The following is a 21,886-nucleotide window of genomic DNA, read 5'->3' as shown; positions in this document are numbered from 1 at the left end:
AACCCTAACCCTAACCCTAACCCTAACCCTAACCCTAACCCTAACCCTAACCCTAACCCTAACCCTAACCCTAACCCTAACCCTAACCCTAACCCTAACCCTAACCCTAACCCTAACCCTAACCCTAACCCTAACCCTAACCCTAACCCTAACCCTAACCCTAACCCTAACCCTAACCCTAACCCTAACCCTAACCCTAACCCTAACCCTAACCCTAACCCGTACCCGTACCCGTACCCGTACCCGTACCCGTACCCGTACCCGTACCCGTACCCGTACCCGTACCCGTACCCGTACCCGTACCCGTACCCGTACCCGTACCCGTACCCGTACCCGTACCCGTACCCGTACCATAACACACGCACACAACAACCTTTAATAGACCACACACACTAAGGGATAACAGCAACACAACCACAACCATCACCATCACTGTCCTACACCACACACGTCCGCACACAGCGCAGTAGCAACGCAAACAACTAAATACACACAAATACACCAGCAGGCTAAGCACAGAGAACACGCAGGGCAGCTAGCGCGGTGGTGCAGTGGTTGATCCAGAGGATGCTCAATCCTGTCACAGAGGCAACTGCACGCAGACACACAGAACAGGGCAGCCAAGCATATCCAGAGTGGTGTGGGAGATCGAGCAGACACAACCACGAGGGCACCGAACGCCACGAAGAGAAGAGAGTGGGCCAGGAAGGTCTCGGAGCAGCGCTGGTGCCACAATAAAAAGTCACATCCGTCATTCCCGTGTCGCGAGCAAGCTTTCGGCAGCTGCTAGGCATGTGAAGAGCAGCTGTGATGAATAGCAGGCACCACAGACAACACACTCACAGCAGAAGCGAAGAGCTTCATCTGGGTGCCTCAGGCGGTGAGAGCCATGGAGAGCAGAGGCATGGAGAACACAGGCGCACACACCAACCCATGAGCCGATAAGCAGATCGTTGCCTCGCACCGGTCTCGGCACCAGTGCCAGCTGAAGGCTTTCACATCCATGCGCTGCACACGAGCCCATTGATGACGCGTGCTTTTCACGCACCGCCAGCAATACGAAACCCGATCAGCTCACTGAGGGGCACGCCACCAAAAAGGCAAGCGCAAAGAGGCGCCAACGCTGCCTGCGCAGCTGCGTGCCACACACGAAGACAACTAATCGCCTCATCGCCGAGCCACCGCACATGAGGACGAATGTAGCAGTAACACGTCCCGCATGAGCCACAGCGCCCCAGCGTCTGTCAAAAGTCACCCTTGCGAGCAGGGGGGTTCCTGTTGGTGGGCCAAGAGGTGCCCCGAGGATAGGGTACCGTGCATCGTGATAGACGGTGTCGCAGCCCTCTCCCTTCACGGCACCACCGAACCAACTACTCGAGAGAAACCCAAACGACGTCCTTCTTGGAGAGGGGTTCTGCGCGGACGCACCCATCTTTGGCGAGGGCGTTGCAGAGCAACGTCACGTCGACGTGGTGCTTGTGTGGAGCGCGCATGAAAACATCACCCAGCTCGCTCTCCACATAACTGTGACCTTGAACGCTCGCTCGTGAAGAAAACCACCCCCTTTGAGTGCAGTCGCGGTCACATCAGCGCGGGTGACGACCGCGATAGGACCTGTGGTCTCCAGTGTCCTTGAGAATGGACAAAGCGCGCTTCATGAGCAGCGCTGTCGCGTATGATTCCAACATACATGATATCCTCGGGTTCAACGTCGGGAACGGCCTTTGCTGCACCGGTTTTTGAAAGGAGGGTTTCTCCGCAGCTGCACTGCTCCCGGTGTTGTGGCTATAGGAAAAGATGCAAAAAGCGCTTGCCTCCTCGGGTGTACACTGCAGCAAGCTCCCAAGTGCGCCTAGGATAGAGAAGAACGGCACCACTCCTCCCTGCCGGGTATGCGCTTGGGCATCCACCCCTCGGTGATAAACATCCACGAAGGGATGCTTTTTTAAAGGTGATTGGTCGAACCTCCGCGGAGTGATTCGGGAAACCACCGTCCTGATGTCTGTGGGCTTATGTGCATAAATGTGCGATGAGGTCCCCCCCCTTCCACAACAGACGGGTTACAGTGTGTTTTGAATGAGCGCACACGAAGGAGAGCCAGGTAAATGGGGTGATGATCAGGGAGCACACTGAGGGACCGCATGTCGAACATAAAAGAGCAGGAGCGGAGGACTAAGCGACAGCCTCTACAAAGAGGAAAAAGCGAGCGCCGACGAGATGTCATGCATGCCGAGTTTTGGCCTGTCGATTGTTCTCTCTTGGTGTCCCTCCAAAGGATGTAAGAAGTGATTCTGGATTGAGCTTCCTCTCCTTCTATATGGTCAAGTTGCCCGACTGCATCTATCATGTAATAGACCACAGGAAGTCAAGTTTCTGCCTTCAGATGACCCCATCTTTCTATGCCACAGCAGCCGGGTGAGGGCGTTGCCTTTCTTGATGCCTCGCAATGGCGGCGTCAGCTCCGGCGATCTGACGCGACAGGTGGTCAAGTGAGTCTTTGCGCTGCAGCGCCACGGCAATTTCCTCCGCGCACCGCTTAAACTGTCGGTACTGCTCTCTTGTTTCCACAAATCGCTCGCGACCCTCTTCCAGACGATGGCGAAGTTGCACGGCCTCCAGCTGAAGCCTCGCCTCGGCAGCGTCGCGCTCCACCTTGGCGGCCGTGTATGCGGTCTTCACGGTGTTTGCCTTGTCCGCCCAGTAAGCCAGCATGCGAGCGACATTTCCGTCCCGCCAATCAATGCGCGTTTGCAGCGACGACGAGGCCCGTGCAAAGACATCCTCCTGGTGCGCACAGCTCGTGGATAGGCGGGTCAGCTCCTCCTCTTGCCGCTTCACTACATGTTTCACATCCTGGAGAGAGGAACGCCATGCCCCCTCAGAGGAAAGCGAATCCAACGACGGGGCCGCTACCACAGACAGGTTATGGAACTGCTCGTACCACCTGAAGGTCGGGACGATGCACGCTTGCAGCAGCGCCGTCTTGCATCCCGCAAGTGTACACAGCGACGCCTCCAGTGACGCGAACCTTTCCCTCAGGCCGGCTTGGCGTTCTGCCACCTGTTGCTGCTGGGCCGCGAAAGCTTGCGCAGCCTTCGCTCGCACCTCATGCTCGCATGCACGGGCCCCTATTAACTGAGAGAGCAGCTCCATCACTCGCGCGCGCGCCGCTTCGCGGCCGAGAAGGCGCTCATCCATGTTCGTGCGCAAACACGCAAGCGGTGGCGGGGGCGTATCGTCATCGCGCACGTGTCCCTCAAAGCGCTCAAGCAGCGGAAGGGGCGCTCCACTGGCCACATCCACCCCAAACCGGTGGCCCAGAAGAATCAGCCGCATGTCTCGCAGAATGTCCTCCGCGGGAGGGGGAAAGACATAGGGGAGCGTGTATGTGGATGGAAAGACGCCTTTTTGCCCGCGGAGGTTTGTGCCAAGCCACCAACCACTTGCGTCGGCCTCATCAACGTGCAGGACGTCCCCTGCCTTGAGCGGCAAAAAACCGCTGCCGGGGATCGCATACTCGTGAATGGCGTAGACGATATGTTGCTCCGGCTGCACCATTGGGCTGCGCTGGTGAAGAGAGGTAGCGAGACGAGGTGGATGTGTGTTCCGTGCGTAGAGACGACGTATGGCTGGGCAGGTGAGCTGTGGCCGTTATTGGGAATCAGAAAGATATGGGAGGAGGGCACACACAAAACGGTTCATTTCACAAGAGAAGCCGGCGATTGTCTGAAGCGTGTCCACTGCCGAAAAAGAGCACGATTGACATGGATACATCGCTCAGCGTCATGCAGCAGCAAAGAAGAAGACAGCGGCGTATCTGGCGTGTTCTGTGTTCACTCCTCCTCCAATGCTGGGAGCCACGGCGTGGGCAAGGACCAGCCTGGGTAGAGAGACACACGGGAAAGGCAAGTTCCAACGCCCCGGTGCGGATAAGCACAGCAATGTCTGTTTCTTTCGTTACTGAAAGTCGCTACTTCGGTAGCACATGCTCGACGGTGTAGCGGCCGCCCTCCTTTAGATGGACCTCTCCGTTGGCACCAGGAAGCAGCAGCTCGCCCTCTTCGTTTCGCAGCCCCATGTTACTTCCAAAAATGTGGTGCGGGTACGTAACGCCGCCGACGGTCTCCAGTTTCACATGAAGATTCGTGAGGGAGACACAGAAGTGCCGTCGATGCTCGTCGTCAGAACTCATTTGATGGCCTCCTCAAGTTTGCCTTTACGTGCTCGGCGGCCGTGCGGTCCAATCAGCCAGGCGGCCCATCATCGAGGACAGAAAGGTCCATTGTCAAGAAGAGAGAGAAGGGTCGTTGGAGGCGAGGAGGAGGGGGTGGGGACACAGGTGGAAGGCAGGAAAGGCGTTTTGTGGCGTGGGACTCAAGGGGAGTGGCATGGACATCAACCACGGGCGGCGTGCATCGCGTCAGTGGGCGCCCTCGTGATGGTGGAAGGACCTTGTGGTGCACACAGTCAGGAGGTCAAGCTGCAGCAGGTGCAGTGATTACCGATGCAAAAACGTCGAGGAAAGGACCGTGGACGGGAAGAAAAGAGCCGGCATGAGTTTCTCTCTTCTTCTTTGTTTTTTTTGTGAGTTTGTCGGTTAGTGCTGCGTTGCTACCGCCACGCTGTCACGCGCCTCCAAAGGAAAGGAGAAGCAAAGTGTGGCAGCGAACTGGAGCACAGGTAACGGTGCGTTAGTAGTGTTGAAAAATGTGCCAGGTGCACAGAGAAAAACTCCAGTCCGTGCGTGAGAGTCAGCGCCGCACTTCAGAGTGCTGACGCTTGATCTGAGCAGCAAATCTTAGCTCACCCCGTACAAGTCGTGAAATGTGCCGTAGTGCATGTGAAACGCCTCGCGCAGCGCTACCCATGGCGACGATCCCGCGGGAAGCACGAAAGCGAGTGCGACGGAGTGTTCACCTGCCCGGCGCTTCCGAATGCAGCTCATCCGCTCGCGAAACCGTTCCGAGACATTGAAGTTCGACGGCTCACGCACGCGCCGCCCGTAGTCGAGCGACCAACCTTCCGTCGGCTGATGCTCCTGCAAGAGAAACAGATCGCTTTTGAGGGCCGCACAAGAGGAAGGATCCCGCAAAACCGCCGCCTGCAGGTTGCGTGGTCGACCCACCAGACGGCGGTAGGACCCCCGCGTAGCCGGAGCCTTCGGTGTCGAGTCTACGCCGGCGTTGAAGAGAAAGGAGAGGCTGTGTTTCTTTGCAAACTGTGTGAAGAATTCCTCATTAACGCTGTGAGTCGGGTACCGCAGCTCCGCACCACTGGTGCGTCCACATGGAATGGGTAACACAACGTCCTCGATGGTGTACTGTGAGGCATCCGCGTCGCTCGCGACCTCTGCAACCTCCATGGCACCGTGGTCGCCGCTGCGCCTGACCAAATCCCCCTTCACTGGCCGACTGCCAAATGACAAGAGCCGCTGCGACGCCATGGCGTTCCATACAAAGGCAGCAGCGCTTTGCTCGGTGCGATGTATGATGGGGCACGCCCCCCATACATCCTCCATCGATGTGGTCTTCGCGTCGCTCGGATGACATTGCGAAAGGTGGTAGCAGTGGAGCTTTCGCAGGAGCTCGCGTGTCTCCTTGGACAATTTAGCACGCTCGCACACGCGCAGCCACTCTGCCACCGCCCCTGCAACAGTACTCTCCTCCGCATTTGCGTAGGACAGGTACGCCTGGTGGTGCAAGGGGCTGCACTCGGCGAGCGTTTGAAGATACGCGCCGACTGACCGATGGGGCTCCCTGCGGGAGGCGAGGGCAGCCATATCGAAGAGGGTGTTACTGCCGATCCCAAAGCTCTCCAGCCCAAAGTAGTTGACGAAACCGTTGGAGCTGAGGTGTCGTAGGCGTTGCGCGACGGCTGCTTCGTCTCCAGAGACACATCGCAGGAGAATGCGGTGCAGATACGCCTGTGGAGCGACAGAGATGCGTGGCAGCTCGTCGAGAGCGTGGTAGCTGCGGTCATCAAAGATAAGCGCATGCACGTTGTAGTGCCGCGACGCGTGAGGCAGCTGCTCGCGCGTCACTCCGACGGCAACGCCAAACTGGGTTATGGCTGCGAAAGAGCCGCCAGGCGGCTCGTGAAGGTAGACCCCGTCGCGTGGGACCCCGATTTCGTAGCGCAGACGGTGGCGCACCGAGTCGAGTGAGTACCCGTCACGAAACATCGCAAAGCGAAGAAGTGGCCACCCTTCCGGAAGCTTCCCGATCCGCCGCACGTACTCGCCGTAGCTCTGCACGCGCGGCGAGAAACTCTTTTCGGGGTTGCTAAATGGTGTTGCCGTGTCCTCCACCAGCATCGTCTTTGAACGAGATATCTTCCGCCAACGCCCTTTCGGTGCCTTCTCAAGAAAGGCGCCGCCTCCGTCCGCGTCCACCTCTGTCACGTGTGCATCCGTGGACTGGACGCGGATCACGGCTTCCAGCGGAGCCAGTTCGCACGCCGGCGATGCCCCTTCGCGTGGTGCGTTAGCAGACAGCGTGCAAAAGCGTGTGAGGATCCCGCACCGTCGCTCCTCGGCACTCACGTCGCGGCCTACGTTCCAGTCGCCGCGGCTGTAGACTGCACCGGGAGCTGCCGATCCACCGGGGGCGGCCGTGTTGGCCAGGCGCGTAATGGGGCCGCGCCCCAACGCTTTCATGGGTAAAGGTCGCAGAAGGGATTCCCGCTGATCGAAGATGCAAACCACGGAAACACACCTAGAGAGATGGAAGGGACAACGAAGTGGAGGGCAGAACGGGAACAGTTCAACAGTAGAGAGACGCACCGATGCGAATGCCGACAACGCGCCGTCCAGAGCAAGTGCTAGAGAAGCGAAACGAGGACGGCTGGAGTTCTGGGGCAACGACAAACCTCGATGTCGCGCATATACCCTACACTTGCAAGTACAGCGAACGAGTTGGTGTGACTTTCAGTCGATCCTCCGTGCGCACGCCAGCTCACGCCGCGTGCCTCTTCGCGTGCAAGCCACATAACGCAAGATCAAATCGCCCAGAGAAAAAAAGCAACTCTTGCGTCTTCTTGTCTTTTTTTCGTGTCAGGGGAAACAGGAAGGCAAACCGGCGCACACATGGTCCGGTGCTTCGCTTCTCGTTTCAGTACGCAAGAGCAATGTCCATACGGTTGAGCTCCACAGCGCTTTTTCTGCCGTTACCTTTTCTTTTTCTGCCGCAGCAGAACGGGGAGATAGAGGCTACGGCGGCGGCCAGGCACGCGCGCGCTCCATGCCGTTGCTAAAAGAGTCACTGGGAGAACGGAGATGTGGGACAGGGCAATGCGCCAAAACAACACCACGACATGCTGCTTCAAAAGACAGTCGATGTTTCACAATGACATCAGACTGCAATCCCCGACACCTGAGTAGAGACATCGCACGCTGGCTAATGTTCCCACTCATTGTTTTCGCCAAAGCAACGGTTCCGCACTGACGCCAACAAGCCCCCGCTCACACAGGCAAACCGCGTACAAGTCGCGCGGAGTTCGAGGCATCTCTTCTCCTCCATGCTTCTACCGGGTGCGCTCACGCATGTGAGTCTCACGAGGAAAGCGCACCCGCTGTAGGCGAGCAGACGCGCAGAAATCTGCGGCGCCACCGTGACGCCGCGTTAACACGTCGCACTCAATAATGTTTCTGTTCTGCGCTTCTCCTTCTTTGTTGGTAGGCAAATGTGACGCAGTAAGAGGAAGAAAACACAACAACACTAATCACGAGCAACCATCACCTTAGATGGACGGCTCGTCAGACCACAGCGAGATTTGTGTGCATGCGTGCGTGTTTGACAGACACAGCTGGAGTCGCAAAAGGCCGTTCGTGCACACAGCGTGTACGAGGACCGTAAGCGGTCACGCAGCGGCAGACCAGACGCCAGCCCAGTCAACCACATCCCTGATGTGCGATTCCCTACGAGAGCATCGCCCATGACGTCTTGCGAGACTTGATGTAGCGCTGCACCGTCCCTTCGACAGCATCGACGGCGTATGACGCCTCACCCTCATCCTTCCATGGATGATATGGATTGTCGTAGTATGGGGCGTACATTGCCTGCTCTGCCTCCTCCGTACGCGCCGCTGCCTCCATCTGAACAGTCTGCAGTGCAGGCGGCACGTCACCCAAGACCTCGCTGTCGAGAAATCCACGCTCCGGCAACTGCGCGCGGATGTGCGGGGGCAGCATTGTCAGCTTGTGCGTGTACATCTCATCTTCAAGTTGCATTAGTGCGCCCTCCGTAATGATGAGAGTGTCGTGGGTGAGAGCGTCGTAGGCGTTAAATCGGTTGATCGGGATGGGGTTCTTCTGGCCCTTCGGGCCTTTGGTGCGCGCCTTGGAAGAGGTGCGGTTGTAGTCATAGGGCTCGTCGCACAACAGCGTCGGCCGGACTAGCTTGTTGCGCCCATTGAAAAAGCTACCAAAGAAGAACGCACGATCGTACTCGCTGCTGGGTGTCAGTCGCGAGCCGCCATCCATGAACAGCGCGCCACCGCCCTTGTGTCGCACGTCCCACCCCATGGTGCGGCACAGCTGCAGGTACGCCTCCTGCGTGGGCTCGGGCAGCGTCAGACGCTCCACAATTTGCAGTTTTCCCTGCAGCATCTTGAGCGTGACGAGCATGCGATTACTCTTGCTCCATGTCTTAACATCCATTGTTGGCATGAGCATGTTCCACGGCTTCACCGGCTTTGAGTGCGCTCCCCATGGGTGGGCGTGGTTTTTGCGGTCGCCAACGCGTGCCATGCCCATGCCAGTGTTCGGCCAGTTCTTCTTGGCCTTTCGCCAAATCTCGCGGTTCTCGTAGTCCCACTTGCTGGAGAAGTTCTGGCAGCGCACGAGCCAGTAGCTCAGGTTTTTCGCCATCTCCTCTGTTTCCGGGTAAAAGCCGAATATGAACGGGTCCAACTCGCGAGTGTGCGTGACGTTGTTCGCTAGATCGAACACCGGCGCCACGATGCGTTGCTTCATTGTGCCTACAGTGTACACGATCGGCCTCGTTGTCTGAAAATGTGGCAGCTCCGGTAGCTCGTGGGTGAAGTACGGGTGTGGTCGCTGAGGAGACGGCAGGTACGGGGATACGGGTGGTCGTGTGACAGAGTTCTCCGGGTGAAAAAGCGGCAGCGGGTGCGCACCCGGGAGTACCTGTTGTGGTCCCTCGTACATGAAATCGACCTCATCTCGTGGCGCCGCATCGTGCACACCCGATGAACGACTGTCGTACATCGCTCCAAACACGAAGCACCGAGCCGGTGTCGAGGAGTAAGCGATCGATCTGGGAACGCGTCGCATCTTTGCTAAACTGCACGGCAGCAGCTCACACTGAAAAAGAGGGAAGGCTTCCAAATTCGCTCAGCAGAGCGCGCACTACGCCGGTAGTTGTGTACGTGTGTCAACAAGTAAGAACAGGAGACAAGGTAGGTACGTGGAAAGGTAAGCCAGTGGACGTGGACAGCTCTCACAGCTGTTTTCTTGGTATCATCACGCGCACAGAGCACGAAGAAGTACCCCGCCTGATGCATGAGTGCCCCTCCCTGAAGAGTCGGGTGTGTAGATCGAAAAGGCCTCCAAGTACATGCGCCCTGTGGCATTTCCAGTGTAGCCATTGTGTTAGTACTCAACCGGCATAGGAAGAAAAGGCGTCTCTGCATCCATAACAGCACAAATTTGTCTTTTTTGGGAGGGGAGAGAAACCTTTCTGTTCTGTTGTTCTGTGCCACTGAGCCACACACATGCATGCACGCACACACAGACGTATACACATACGCACACACACGCCGCTAGAGAAAAGGAGCTGAGGGCGATTCTCCAAGTAATACAAGACGCAAGCGCAAAAGAGAAAACTCCGACATCAAACCAAAAGCAGCTTCCACACGCATGCAGAGAGGTAAAACGTTGCCGTCCCATCACATCCGCCTCACTCTTCGCCCGCAGAAACCCTACACTACAAAGCCCTTCCCGCCGATACGCATACACACAACAGCTGTGCGGGGTGCTCACACGCCGCGCAACCGTCACTTCGAACCACCATTAAGAGATTTGCACGCCGATAAGTGTGCTGCCGTGTTGAAGCAGCTAAACTCTTCGAGCTTCTTTTCCAAGTCACAGATGAGATGCAGCTGCTCATTCACCTCATCGTTGCGCTGTGCGAGGCGCGCTTTCAGCTCGTCATTGGCCTCGCGCAGGCGCCGGCTGACATCCCTCAGCTCTGCGTTCTCGGCCTCGAGTGCTGCGTAGCTGTGAAAAGATCGTGCGCTTGCCGTGTTGAGCAACCTTATCTGATTCTTTGCGGCTAGCAGCTCAGCCTTAAGAGCCTCGAGGGTCTCCGTCTCCGCCGGTGGGGAGCATGGTGCCTGTCGGCCCCCATTGCAGGGGGCCCCTGGCGATGGGGTAAACGGAATGTCCACCGAAGCGAATACTGTCTTTGTAGGGAAAAGGCGATAAATGGTGGGCGGTAGTGGAAGGTGTGTGTGGTCGCCCGCAATGGCTCCCGCGGCACTCCGCACGAAGGAGCCATTGTGGCTTCCGCAGATGTGGCTAAGCGGTGCCGCAGGCGCGCTCCACGCCCGACAACGCCGCACGGCTACATCTACCTTCCCATCATCCGACCTACGCATAAACTCGAGCCTCGTTCGTGAAAAGAGGACACGTTCCAGTGTGGCGACGTTTTGGGGGCACAAACGCGGCCGTTTATTCTGTTTTCCGTGCGTGGTCGCGAGAGAGGTTAAATACATGCAGACGCTAACCGACAAACCGAAAAAGGGACGCGCACGCTCGCGGTGCGTTGGAGCGGTTTAGGCGCACACAAAGGATGCCAAAGAAATAAACAACAAAACAAGGAAAGGCAAGGAAAGCAAAAGGCTAAGTGAAGAAAAAAACCCACGGGAAAAGAAGAGCGAAAGAAAAGGCAGAGATTTAAGACAGAAACAGAGAATAGGTAGAAAGTCGAAGGCGTAGGTACACGCGCGTGCAATCGACTGCAGATGCGCCTCAGAGCAGAGTGTGTCGTCAAGGTGTTCGTATTGTGTTCTTGCTCTATCCTGCTTTGCACCAATGTCGCTGCTGCGCCTTCGTGCTCTCGCGAAAATCAATAGCTGAAGGGTGTCGGTCATGTGTGCGACGTTGTGCATGGGACCATGTGAGCGGCCGATCGTGACGCGATGTTTGCGCGTTCAAGGGGAACCACAACAACAACGAAACACAAACGCAGAGAGGTACAAGTGGGTAGAAGCATGGAGAGTGACGACCTGAGCAGTGAGACATCAAGTCAAACCCGAAAATGAAATATGCATCAGCGTGCCGTTCAAAACGGAGACCGAGAGAGCCGGCAACTGCACACTCGACGGAGGCTCAGTGTACGTGGCGTCACGGCGAAGCATGCGACTCGCTGTGCACACGACTCTTACCGTTTCAATCGATTTTACATCTGGCGCCCATAAAGCGCCCCATCCGGCTTTACCCGGCACAGGGTAAGTTGCCGGTGCTTCCGCTATCTTGCCCCCAACTTGTACTTTTTTTTTCCGTCGCGTCGTACGTAACTTCCTGTCAACGGGGACCGCACGTCAGCGTGGCACCAGCGCCCAGTCGACACACCGCACTCTCTGACCGAGGAAGCCAAGCAGCCCCCCTATCCCTGACGATGCCGAACCCGCGTCTGGCCGTCAGAAGGTCAGATGCCTACGACGCAGCGCAGTGAGAGCGATGGACCCCTGCTGACGTCTGCGATCAGCTTCTGGACGGCGTGGCGTCGGAGCGATCTGCGACAGCGTGAGCATGCATGACCCATCCATATGATGAGGCAAGAGTGCTCGCGCGACTCGAACGCACCCCACCCCCATCCCGACCCTCAATGGCCCAGTGGTGCGGGGAGCCTGAGGCCACCCCGCGGACGACGCACGAGGCGGCGAGCAGCATGATGGAAGCGGCTGCGAGGCGACCTGTAGAGCGCGGGGTGGGTGGAGTTGGGGGCAGTGGGCCGTTCTCTCCGATGGCTGGGCTGGCGCGTTGCTGTAGCGCAGGTGCGTCTACGGCTGCTTCGCACAACACGATGGGGGGGGGGTCTGTGTAGCAGGCCAGGGAGGAGGAGGGGGCGGCTCGCAGTGGAGTACTGACCTCCTGTTGTATGGCAGAGAATGGGCACGCTGAAAAGAAACCGAGGGAGGCTAGTGTCCATTGGGGGGCGATTCGAGAGAGAAAGCCTGCCTGCCCCTTTTCTTTTCAACCTCTGTTTAACACACAAAAGGCACTCGTGTCAACGAATAAGGCTAAAAGCAGGCCTGACTGGGAGACTGCCACGCGGTAGGCAACAAGAGTAGAAAAAAAATATGATGAATATAAGCAAGCAGCCTTATCTGCTCAGACCCCTGAGATTACTCGTTGTCTCAACAGATACACCATTGCGTGTTACTTGCACTCCTCTCTCCCCCCTGCCTCTACCTGTCGCTTTCATGGGCCGTATCGGGATGCCGTCGGTAAGGCTGCAGATGCCAGTAACGGGAAAGATTGGTGTGGTGGATGCAGAAGGTAAAAGAGCACTTTCGCACAGCAGCAGCGAAAAGGCACACACACACACACAAGAAATACAACGTCTTGGCACCACACGGGTGGAAGAGTACTTTGCTCGTCTCAGTCGAAACTGCTGCATGTTGTGCTTGTATGAGTTTGTTTTTTGTCCGTGAGGGAGAGGGGTGGGGGCTGTTGTCCAACCGAGGTCACTAATACCACTACCCACGGCTAAGCTGTGGGTACCGGTCTAGCGACGCGTGTGATGGACTTGTAAAACGCGTATGCCGCCATCAGAGCAAATATGTTCACGACCATGCAGACTATCAACGGCACAGTGATGCATATCACGCCCTCGCAGAAGCCATCCTTTCCGTGGCCCTGCTTTGCTTGGTAATGATCGTACACGGGGCCGAAGAGCGCCATATTGAAGATGAGCGGTGAAAGCATGCCCGCAGTATAGAGAAAGCTGTAATGCTTGCCGCAGTTCGACGAGGTGAAGACGGACGTGACGATGAGTACCGTACTCCCCCACGAGAAACCTACGCCGAGGCCGACCACAAAAAACGGCACAAACAGGACACGATCTGGGCAGATGAGGAAGAGCGGCAGTCCGACAGCATTCAGGACCGGTGCGACCAGCAGCAGCGCTGCCACGTGGATTCGCCTCCGTGCCATATGTGGATACAGAGCGCCGACAAGGATGCGACCCACCGCGCTCGCCACGCCGTAGATCGACACAAAAACGGTGTTGACTGTGAGAGAGAAGGAGCTGCGTGCGATAGCTTGGTAGATGTGGGTGCTGTTAGACGACACCACCGTCATGGCACTCCACGCCCCAAAGCAGACAAACCACAGTAACCACAGCTCGCGGTGCCGTAGGTTTTCCCACAAGGGTTTATAGTTTAGCGTCCCAACGTCTTCCTGGAAGTCTTCACCTGCGACACTGGGTCGCACGGGCGGTACTTCTGGAACGACTGGGTCAAGCATCGCTGTGATCGTCGATTGATCCTTCACTCCATCAGGGGGAGCCGCCTCAACCGTCGACACAACGCATGCGTCAAGATTGTCCTTCACAGTGGAGCAGCGGACATCCTCCATGGCCATGGCAGCGACACTGCCGACCGTCGCTGCCGTTGGCGGGAAGACAACCGCGGGTGCCCCCAAGGTTGGCACCGCGTCGTCGACGCCGCCGATGCCTGCTTCGCCTGCACTGGGGCGTCGGTTCACTTCGTAGTTCGGTGTGGCGAAGATCATGGCAGTGAAGGAGGCGCAGAGGCCAACCGTGGCAAACCCGATGGCCATGCGCCATTCATTCCTCAAGGGATGAACGTAGTTTTCTACAAGCGAGGTGAGTAAGACGAAGGTCACACTGAAGCAGAGGATGGAGGTGCCGATGTTGAAGGGGAGCGCGAACATGCGCGGCTCGCCACCACCGCGAGCGCGAGTGTCGGCGTCTTCGATGTTGATGCCAACACAGCGCGTCGCAGTTGTCGGTAGATGCAAATACAGCACACCCAAAGTCCCCGCAAAGGCGGAGTACAACAATAGAAAGATGAAGAAGGGCGCGATGCCGGGAAAGTTCTTTTCAAAGAAGGCGATGTAGACCTGCGCCACGAGGGAGCTGCCAAGACCCATGAAGGTCTTCTGAATCAGAATGACGCGCCCTTGGTAGCAGGAGAAGGACCTCAAGTTAGTGAGTATGCTGCTAGTCTCATAGAAGCTTGCGGAGAGCTGCGACAGACCGTAGAAGATCGCCATGACAACCGCGCTGTGGGAGAGCACATCGCTGAAAATCATGTACATGCCTGCCCAGCCTGTGATGTTGAGCGCTGTTCCGACGAGCAACGTGACGGTTGGGCCTTTGCGGTCATACAAGAAGCCAGTCGGCATCGAAAAGTAGCTGAGGAGGACTCCGACAGTGGAGACGGCATCGATCTCAAACTGGCTGTACCTGAAACCCTCGCCCTTCAAGAACGGACTGAAGATGGAAAAGCAGAAGCAAGCACCATTGTTGACGCAGATCAAAATGCCAACGCAAAACTGGCAGAACCAAGCCTTCTCCAGGGTGTACTCCAGGAGGCCGACGCGGTATGCGCATCCAGGTTGGAGACCCGTGGCGTCGGGTGCCATGAAAGCCACAAGAGGCAAAGTGGAAGCTGAGACGAAACAAAGTGAGATCGTAAATTGGTATGATGGAGCTTGATTGTCAGAGGCTGCACGAGAGGCCAACACTGCGCGCGATATGGGACAAGCGCAAAAAGAGGCTTTGCGCCGTCAGCGGCGTGCAAGGCGGGGCGAGAGGAGGGAAAAGGATGGGGCAGGGGACATTGCTTTTTTTTTCTCGTGCTGTCTTTTGGTGAGACAACTGGAGCATCGCAGTAGCTACAGCGGCACTGAAGACGGAGCAACAGGCGTGACTGACCATGGTCGACGCCGTCATGTAACCGCGTGAACGATTCCGTTCCGGGCATTGGGTCGCCTATGCCGCCGCTGCCCAAAGCATCCCTGATGCACCAGACAAACAAAATTGGTGCGTGTGTCAGCGCTGGAGATGTGCAATATGGTTGACCGGTTGAGACCTGCACAAGCAGATAGCAAATCCCATCTTGTTCTCCCGTCTTCCTACGGACGTTCTCGAGCCCCACGGCACCTTTGTGAATTTTCCTTTTTCGCCTCCTCACGGTAGGAGAGAGATTGCGTAGGGTCAAAACTACGGCGGGCCGGTCCACCAGCACGCGCGCATGCGCACACGTCCAGACTGTACCGGCTACAGCCACTACATCAAACAAAAGAAAAAGAGTAGCCGAAAGAGAAGGAGCCCTGCTTTACATTTGGCGCTGAAGCGCGGAGTGCGGTGGGAGAGGCGAAGAAGAAAGGAAGGGAGGGGGCGAGACACACCAAGCAACGACACGCAACACAGAAACACTCACGCATACACACGCGTCACAAAATTGGGGAGGGGAGGGGGACAGAAGGGCCGGAAATGACCAGGAAAAGGTTTCCTCGTTTTCTTGCCGCATACACCGGGCCAATACACCGCCAAGAGAAAAAAAACGGTTGCAGACATGGGGGAAGAGCCACATGCCGGACCTCCCATGCTGCACTCGCGCTCAAGTCCCACAAAGCTACGCGGTGCGCACGTCCAGAGCCACGTCGGTGTCGGAGAGAGAGCTCCTGTCATCGGTCTGCTCTGTCTCCTGTGCGGGCATGCGTGGGTGTTGAATCGCCGGTTTGTGCAGCGTCCAGCCAGCACACGTTACTCCATCACCCAGACGCGCTGTACCCGCCTCGTCAGTCGTGCACCACCACATGTTCACCTCCACTGCACCGCCTTCGTGCACAATACTGATTTGGGAATCCATCTCGCCGTAGGGCTGACCGCCAGACAGCTCAACGTGCACCTCTGTTGTGATACCAGGCGCCACAAACTGACGCGAGTAGGAGACTGAGAGGAAAGGGCGCACCACCGCGCCGACGCGGACACGGTAGCGACACGGGACCGTTGACACGTTCGTCAGCCTCAGCTTCGTTACGTACCTGCGCAGAGGAAGCACGTTGCCGAATTCCACCTTCCGCGGCTGCACCTCCAGCAGTGGAAAGTGAAATCGCGAAGAGGCGTTGGTGCCAGTGAGCTCGTCCACCGCAGGATGATACGAGTGCATCAGAGGCACCTGCAACAACGGCGAAGAGAACGTCTTCTTCGGCACAGTTGCTCGTACTGTCGGCGACGGTGGCGCCGGGGCGCCGGACGTGGCCGAATCGGCAGAAGGGGTCGCCGTGTGAGCCCGTGCCGTTGGCATAGTGCCCTTGCTCTCAGTCCTGGAGGTGTCCAGAGAGGGCTGCAGTGCCTGCGGGCACAACGCGGATGTCCAGTAGTTCAGCGAGCCACCGCGGCGGCCTGCTGCGGCAGACAACCCGGTCACGCAGTGAGCGTCCGTGAGTGCCGCCATTGGCGCCTGGTCCTCCTCACGGACCACGACAGCGGAAACTGGTGCAGCGTCCACTGGCTTAGCTGCCTCGGCTACCGCTGCCGCAGCTGCAGTGTCTTCCTCATCGATGGCGCCAGTGACGCCACTCACGTCACTAGTCAGCGTGAGACTACCAGCAGCACACCAAGACGGCGCCGAGGTAGCGTCAAGAGAAGGCAGCAGCACCACGCATTCCTGCAGCACAGACGCCTCTGCCAGGACGCTTTCTGCGCCGGGTTCAGTGAGAGGCACAAATGCCTGCCTTGCCCGAAAAGCTCTGATGAGTCTGAAGGGGCGCTCCTCCGGCGCACCCTCGCGGATGGCCTCCTTTGGCGTCGGTGAACAGTATTGGGGAGACCAACTGCTGTGGGCCTGCCACCACATCACCCACTTCATCCAGGACGCTGCATCAAGTACCGTGAGCTGCGAGCCGTCTTCCTGCAGCGCCGTGCAGCGCACCTGGAGTGGCACACGTGCAGCAGGATCCTGGGCAGCCAACGCATTATAGGGAGACGCCGCCTTATTCGCGGAGATGCGCGCGGGCGCCTCGGAGAAAAGCAGCGGTAACGCTTGCAGGTGAAGGGCATCGGCGGGGTCTGTGCTCGGCGCTGTTGTCAGATCGCCGCCCTCGCCAGCGACGGCGCGACGAAAGCTGGGGCTCGCATACTCTGGCAGCAATAGCACCTCTGGCGTCTTTTTTGGCCTCTTGTAGTGCTCTGGTAGCACTAACTGGCGATAGTGCAGATCCCCACCGTGCTCTAGCTCCTCAGAGCATCGCCCGAACGGCGAAACGCGGTACACACGGTCTGTACCCACACGTCCGAAAACGCCACCGTACGCACAATCTACCGCAAACACGCCGGTGCGGCCTCCCTGGTCATCGCGCGCGGTGGACAAATCACAGCCTTGCGTGAAGACAGATATGCGGCAGTTGCTCATTGCCACATCGGCGGCCACCCTAGCCCCCTCCGCCTTGCCGCTGTTCACGAAGAGAGAGAAAGAGTCGGTGCGCGGTTGGTATGCGAACCGGTCGCGCTCGCCTTCGTCAACCGCTACGGCAATTTCGTCGGCTGCGACGTCACAGTACACGGGTGGCAGCCCAACGAATCGCCATGACCACATGCCATCCTTGTCGCCCCGTTCCACCGCCACCCCGTCGCCAAAGCGGATGCGGTGAACATGACCTAGACTGCAAGGTGTTAAGCTTGCCTGCCCATCGTCGCCTGCGCCACTAGTCTCTATCACCTCCAGTTGCATTCCATCTTCCCGCTCCACGCGATGCACGGCTGGCGCGCTAACTGCAGTTGCACGCCCGCGCTGCAGTTTATACACGAGACGTCCACCTTCGCCGTTCCCGTAGCGGGTGACGCGGCCGTCGGGAGATACGAGCAGCTGGCACCGACCAGAGACTGTAACGTAGCTGCCATTCTTGTAGAGCAGCAGGCGCACGCCAGATGCGAGATCGGGCGAGTACACCTCCACCACGCCGTCCAGATAGACGTCGATACCTTGCAGGCGGGTGAGTGCGACAGCGCTCACCACGCCTTCGTTCCACAGCTGCACGGAGAGGAGTCTGCGTCGTGGAAGGTGTGTAGTGTGCTGGCTGGGCGTCAGGCATCGAAGTTGAACCCCTGGAACCCCGTCCCTCGGCGCCGCAGTCCTCATGACGCAGTCATGCAGAAGGAAGCAGGCATGCACCCGCATTACTATTCGCGGGGCAGCGGTCTTCCCTTCGCCGCCCTCAGGGTGCTGTTGAGCCGGAGGTGACGGTAGCGCATCCAGCAGTGTTTTGGTGATTTGCTCCAAGGTGAGATGAGTGGCAGCTTTTGCCTCGTCGCGAGACTTAGAGGCCTTTCCGACCCGTCTGAACTGCGCCTCGTATTGGGTGACGGCAGCCTCCTTGGCGGCGGCGACGGCGACAGCGTAGGCGGCCTCGGCCGCGGCCTGTGCGTTATCTGCGACAACCTCCGTGATGACACGAAGTTCGCGTCCCAGTGACAAAAAGCCGCGGACTCCCGATGCGAGGAGCGGCTCTGGCAGCGACCCGCTCGCACGCGCGTCTGCGGCCGTGGCTTTCGCGAAGTCGTCGACGGTCGGCGGCGGGCAGTCCAGCATGAACCCAGCTTCAAGACGCATGCCAGCGTCGATGATAGTGCATTGCACCTGTGCACTGTTCGCGGCGGTCCGTGCCACCTCGACGACCGTGCCGTCGGCTGCCCGCATCCACTGCGTCTCTGTGACTGCAGTGCGGCATGATGTAGCGCACCCCAAGAGCTCTTGCACGGGAGGCTGAGCATGGGACAAGCGCACCTGCTCCAGCACACGCCGCCAACGCAGGTGTTGGCTCACGACATCTACGTGGTCGACTGGAGGGCACGCAGGGGGTGGCTCACGAACGGCTGCGGGCGCCATCTTGGTGGCCGCGCCCTCCGCAGCGCTAGCGGTCTCGTCGCCACTCGAGTCCGACGCCGTCTCCTCAGATGGTGAGTCCGACTCCGACTCCTCTTCATCCTCGTCCGTGTCATCGCTCAGTGACGACGGTGCGTAGTGACGACCCTCCGCCTCAAGGAAGTCCTCTTCACGAAAGAAGCGGGGGAAAGTGGTGGGGCTGTCGAGGAGGTGCGCAGTGTGCTGGGTAAGTGGTGCGCCGATGGCGTCGGTCTGCTGATGCAGACAGCACACAGCTGTTCTCCCCCACCTCCGCACGGCCGTGTGCCAACCATGGTGGTCACGCGCCACCAACGCGTCGCGCATCCAGTGCAGCGCGTCTCCATCTCCGGCAGTTGTAATCAGTGCTGTGGAGATGCTCGGCAACGCAGTCGACCCAACTTCTTCCGTGACAGTGAGCGCCAGGGCCTCCTCAACGGAGTCGGCAGCGAGTTCGGCGCCCGCCGGAGCGGAGATGGGCATGGCACCGCAAGTGGCAGTCCTCTTGTCCTGGCAAGCCGCGGAAACACTGTCCTTTGCAGGCCGCAATGCGGCACCAGAGGACACCGCGACTGCGACGCGGCACCTGGCACAGGCGTCCGCGATATCCTCGCCAAGCTGCGCTGCAGAGGTGTCGGCAGAGGTGCGTAGAGTAGATGAGCCCTTCAATGAGGCCACCTGACACAGGCAGCCGTTAAGGCACGCCTGCACCGCCTCCCCGGCCGCAAGCATCTTGTCAGTGCCCCCGTCAGAGCCACTGCGAATCCAGCGCTGCATGTACGTTCTGTACTCAAACTGCTCTGCAGCAACTTGCGCCATAGTGCATGGGTGCGGTGTCGTGGTGGGGGGCTTGGCTGAGATCTGTAAGGGAACGCTGTCCTCATGCCCACCGGGGCTGCCGCTCTTGCGCTTGTTGGGACGTTGCTCCGCGGCCGCTGCTGCAGCCAAGGCATCTTCGCCTGCCGCCGCAGACAACGCCGCTTCGGAGTCGATTAGGGGCGTGTAAGCGGGCACCTGCACAAGGGATCGTCTCGCTCGCCACGCGTCGTACCGCACCCAGGAGGAAAAAATGCGCAGTAAGAGTGCGTGTAGAGTGGGTAAAAACTGCGTCGCTGGAACGGAAGGACGCAAGACAGCGGGGGATTCTGGGCTGGCGCCTGCGCTGTTCGTGCTCTCCGTCGGATAAGGCACGTGTTGCAGCAAAACGTCCTGGAAGGCGCTCTCGTCCGGTTGTGCAAGTGCGGCTCGGCCAAGGGCCGCCAGCAGATCTTCCGCACTACCACCCGCCGTTGCGGAGAAATGATGCTGTTTGCTTGCGGAAGAGGAGGAGGAGGCCGCGGCGCCGGCACCTGGGCCACGCCCCTTCGTTCGGTCATTCGGAGCGTTCGACACGGTAACGTTGGTGCTGGCTTTGCGACCGCCAGCGCCAGAAACGGAGACCAACTCGCGCACACTGCACGGCGATTCCAGCAGCACTACGGCAGCCAAGCCGTCCACGTCGCGTGCCAGTCGGGCTACAGCTGCAGGCAACAACGGTACGTTTACCACACACACAGCTGGCGGAAGACGCTCGCCGGCGCTCGAGTAGCTGGCCTCGTCCTCCGATTCGGAACACTCTTGTAGCTCTGCATGCGCTGCGGCCAGGGCCTCTTCGGTGGAGAGACCATCCTCCATGTAGTCTGCTTGCAGGGCGGAGAGCTGCGCCCCCTTTGCCTGCAGCACCGCCTGCTGTGCTTCCCGTCGCGTTGCGGCGATGCTGGTTAGTGCGCTCTGGACAGCAGTGCTAAGGCGGTCTTGCAGCGAGGTCGCAGCAAACTGCGAAGACGCTTCACTCAATAAGGATCTCTTCGCCTCTCTCGCAGACGCGGACGGGTTTGCGAGGCTGGAGAGGTTCACGACATAGTAGTCGTCCTTTCTGAAGAAGGGATGGAGAAGATGGGCAACGGTTGCCGCGTCGAGGTTGTCTGGAGTGTGCGAATTGAGGAGGAAGACGATGGGATCAAAATGCTTCTCCAATGCGCCCTCGTAGTTACTGGACACAGCTGTATCTGTCGCCATCGCCGGCGCGAGAGCCTCCTCTTATCGCTTTGTGCTCTGTGATTCGATTCTGAGGCTGGTGTGCGAAAGACGCTCCGTCGTGGTGCCCGTGTGTCTAATGTTCAGCATCAGACTAACAAGGTGCCAAATATGTCACCACCGTTCACGCCCAAGCCTGAAGAGCGCACGGAACAAAGGGACAGTGCGGGCGGAAACTCAAAGGTGCAACCGTGCGCGCGTCACCGTTTACGTCTCCGCTTTTCTACAGGAGAGGGAGGCGCCGAGGCGGAGTGGCCGGTGTCTGGAAACCTTTTCCTCAAGTCCTCTCAACAGCGAAGGATGCCACCTTGTGATCTGAGCGCTAGGCGAGAATGAGAAAGGGGAGAGAAACGGAGCCGAAACAGGGGTACGCCGTGGGGAGCCATGAAAGAAGAAGAAAAGAGGCAGGCATAGCGTCGCACCCCGACGCACGGGCGCACGTTAACTCAGCTCCGTCACTGTGACAGCAGAGGCGTGTTCTCCTTTCCCAGAGTGATTGATGGTGCCCCCTCTGGAGAGGAGACACGGTGTGACCCGCGTTCGCAGCAGCTCTGCTCGACGTCCTCGAGCGGTCGTCGTCTCCCACGGGCTCAGCTAAGTTTCTGAGCGGGGCCTGAAGGACACAAGGCAGAGGAGTCCCAGGAGGCACGCAAAAACGTGGGGGCATCTCCGCCACTTCAGCAAGCAGAACTTAGAGAATCGACCCGAATATAGAAGGATCACGAGGAAGGCAAGTAAGCGAGAGAAAAGAATACCCGGTTGTAGAACGCACGAGACGGGGGGATGAGCAAGCCCAGTCCTGCCTTTGAGGACCCTTGAACGCTGTGTGTCTCTACACGAATCGACAGATTAATAATGAACAAGGGTGGAGGTAATTCGAGGGAGAGAGGAGAGCGGACGAAAAGAGAAG

General features: G+C 58.5%; 6 protein-coding genes across 6 annotated transcripts; all 6 read right to left on the bottom strand.

The window, feature by feature from the left end:
• Positions 1-2,397: 2,397 nt before the first annotated feature.
• On the bottom strand, positions 2,398-3,558 carry LMXM_11_1380 (conserved hypothetical protein; the record flags this gene model as incomplete). The annotated part of the gene is made up of 1 exon (XM_003873053.1): positions 2,398-3,558. The coding sequence occupies one exon, from the start codon at positions 3,556-3,558 to the stop codon at positions 2,398-2,400; it is 1,161 nt and encodes a 386-aa protein (XP_003873102.1).
• A 1,240-nt stretch (positions 3,559-4,798) lies between these two features.
• LMXM_11_1370 (conserved hypothetical protein) lies at positions 4,799-6,655 on the bottom strand (the record flags this gene model as incomplete). The annotated part of the gene is made up of 1 exon (XM_003873052.1): positions 4,799-6,655. The coding sequence occupies one exon, from the start codon at positions 6,653-6,655 to the stop codon at positions 4,799-4,801; it is 1,857 nt and encodes a 618-aa protein (XP_003873101.1).
• A 1,260-nt stretch (positions 6,656-7,915) lies between these two features.
• On the bottom strand, positions 7,916-9,226 carry LMXM_11_1360 (conserved hypothetical protein; the record flags this gene model as incomplete). Its single annotated transcript, XM_003873051.1, has 1 exon — positions 7,916-9,226. The coding sequence occupies one exon, from the start codon at positions 9,224-9,226 to the stop codon at positions 7,916-7,918; it is 1,311 nt and encodes a 436-aa protein (XP_003873100.1).
• A 788-nt stretch (positions 9,227-10,014) lies between these two features.
• LMXM_11_1350 (conserved hypothetical protein) lies at positions 10,015-10,617 on the bottom strand (the record flags this gene model as incomplete). The annotated part of the gene is made up of 1 exon (XM_003873050.1): positions 10,015-10,617. The coding sequence occupies one exon, from the start codon at positions 10,615-10,617 to the stop codon at positions 10,015-10,017; it is 603 nt and encodes a 200-aa protein (XP_003873099.1).
• A 2,116-nt stretch (positions 10,618-12,733) lies between these two features.
• LMXM_11_1340 (conserved hypothetical protein) lies at positions 12,734-14,635 on the bottom strand (the record flags this gene model as incomplete). The annotated part of the gene is made up of 1 exon (XM_003873049.1): positions 12,734-14,635. The coding sequence occupies one exon, from the start codon at positions 14,633-14,635 to the stop codon at positions 12,734-12,736; it is 1,902 nt and encodes a 633-aa protein (XP_003873098.1).
• Positions 14,636-15,630: 995 nt separating this feature from the next.
• Positions 15,631-20,958, bottom strand: LMXM_11_1330 (conserved hypothetical protein; the record flags this gene model as incomplete). The annotated part of the gene is made up of 1 exon (XM_003873048.1): positions 15,631-20,958. One exon carries the CDS (start codon positions 20,956-20,958, stop codon positions 15,631-15,633), a length of 5,328 nt encoding a protein of 1,775 aa, XP_003873097.1.
• Between the last annotated feature and the right edge of the window lie 928 nt (positions 20,959-21,886).

The sequence above is a fragment of the Leishmania mexicana genome, chromosome 11 (genome assembly GCF_000234665.1).
Source record: "Leishmania mexicana MHOM/GT/2001/U1103 complete genome, chromosome 11".
Taxonomy (NCBI): Eukaryota; Euglenozoa; class Kinetoplastea; order Trypanosomatida; family Trypanosomatidae; genus Leishmania; species Leishmania mexicana.
Note: the sequence above shows the minus strand (reverse complement) of the source record. Positions and strands in the feature narration are given on the sequence as shown.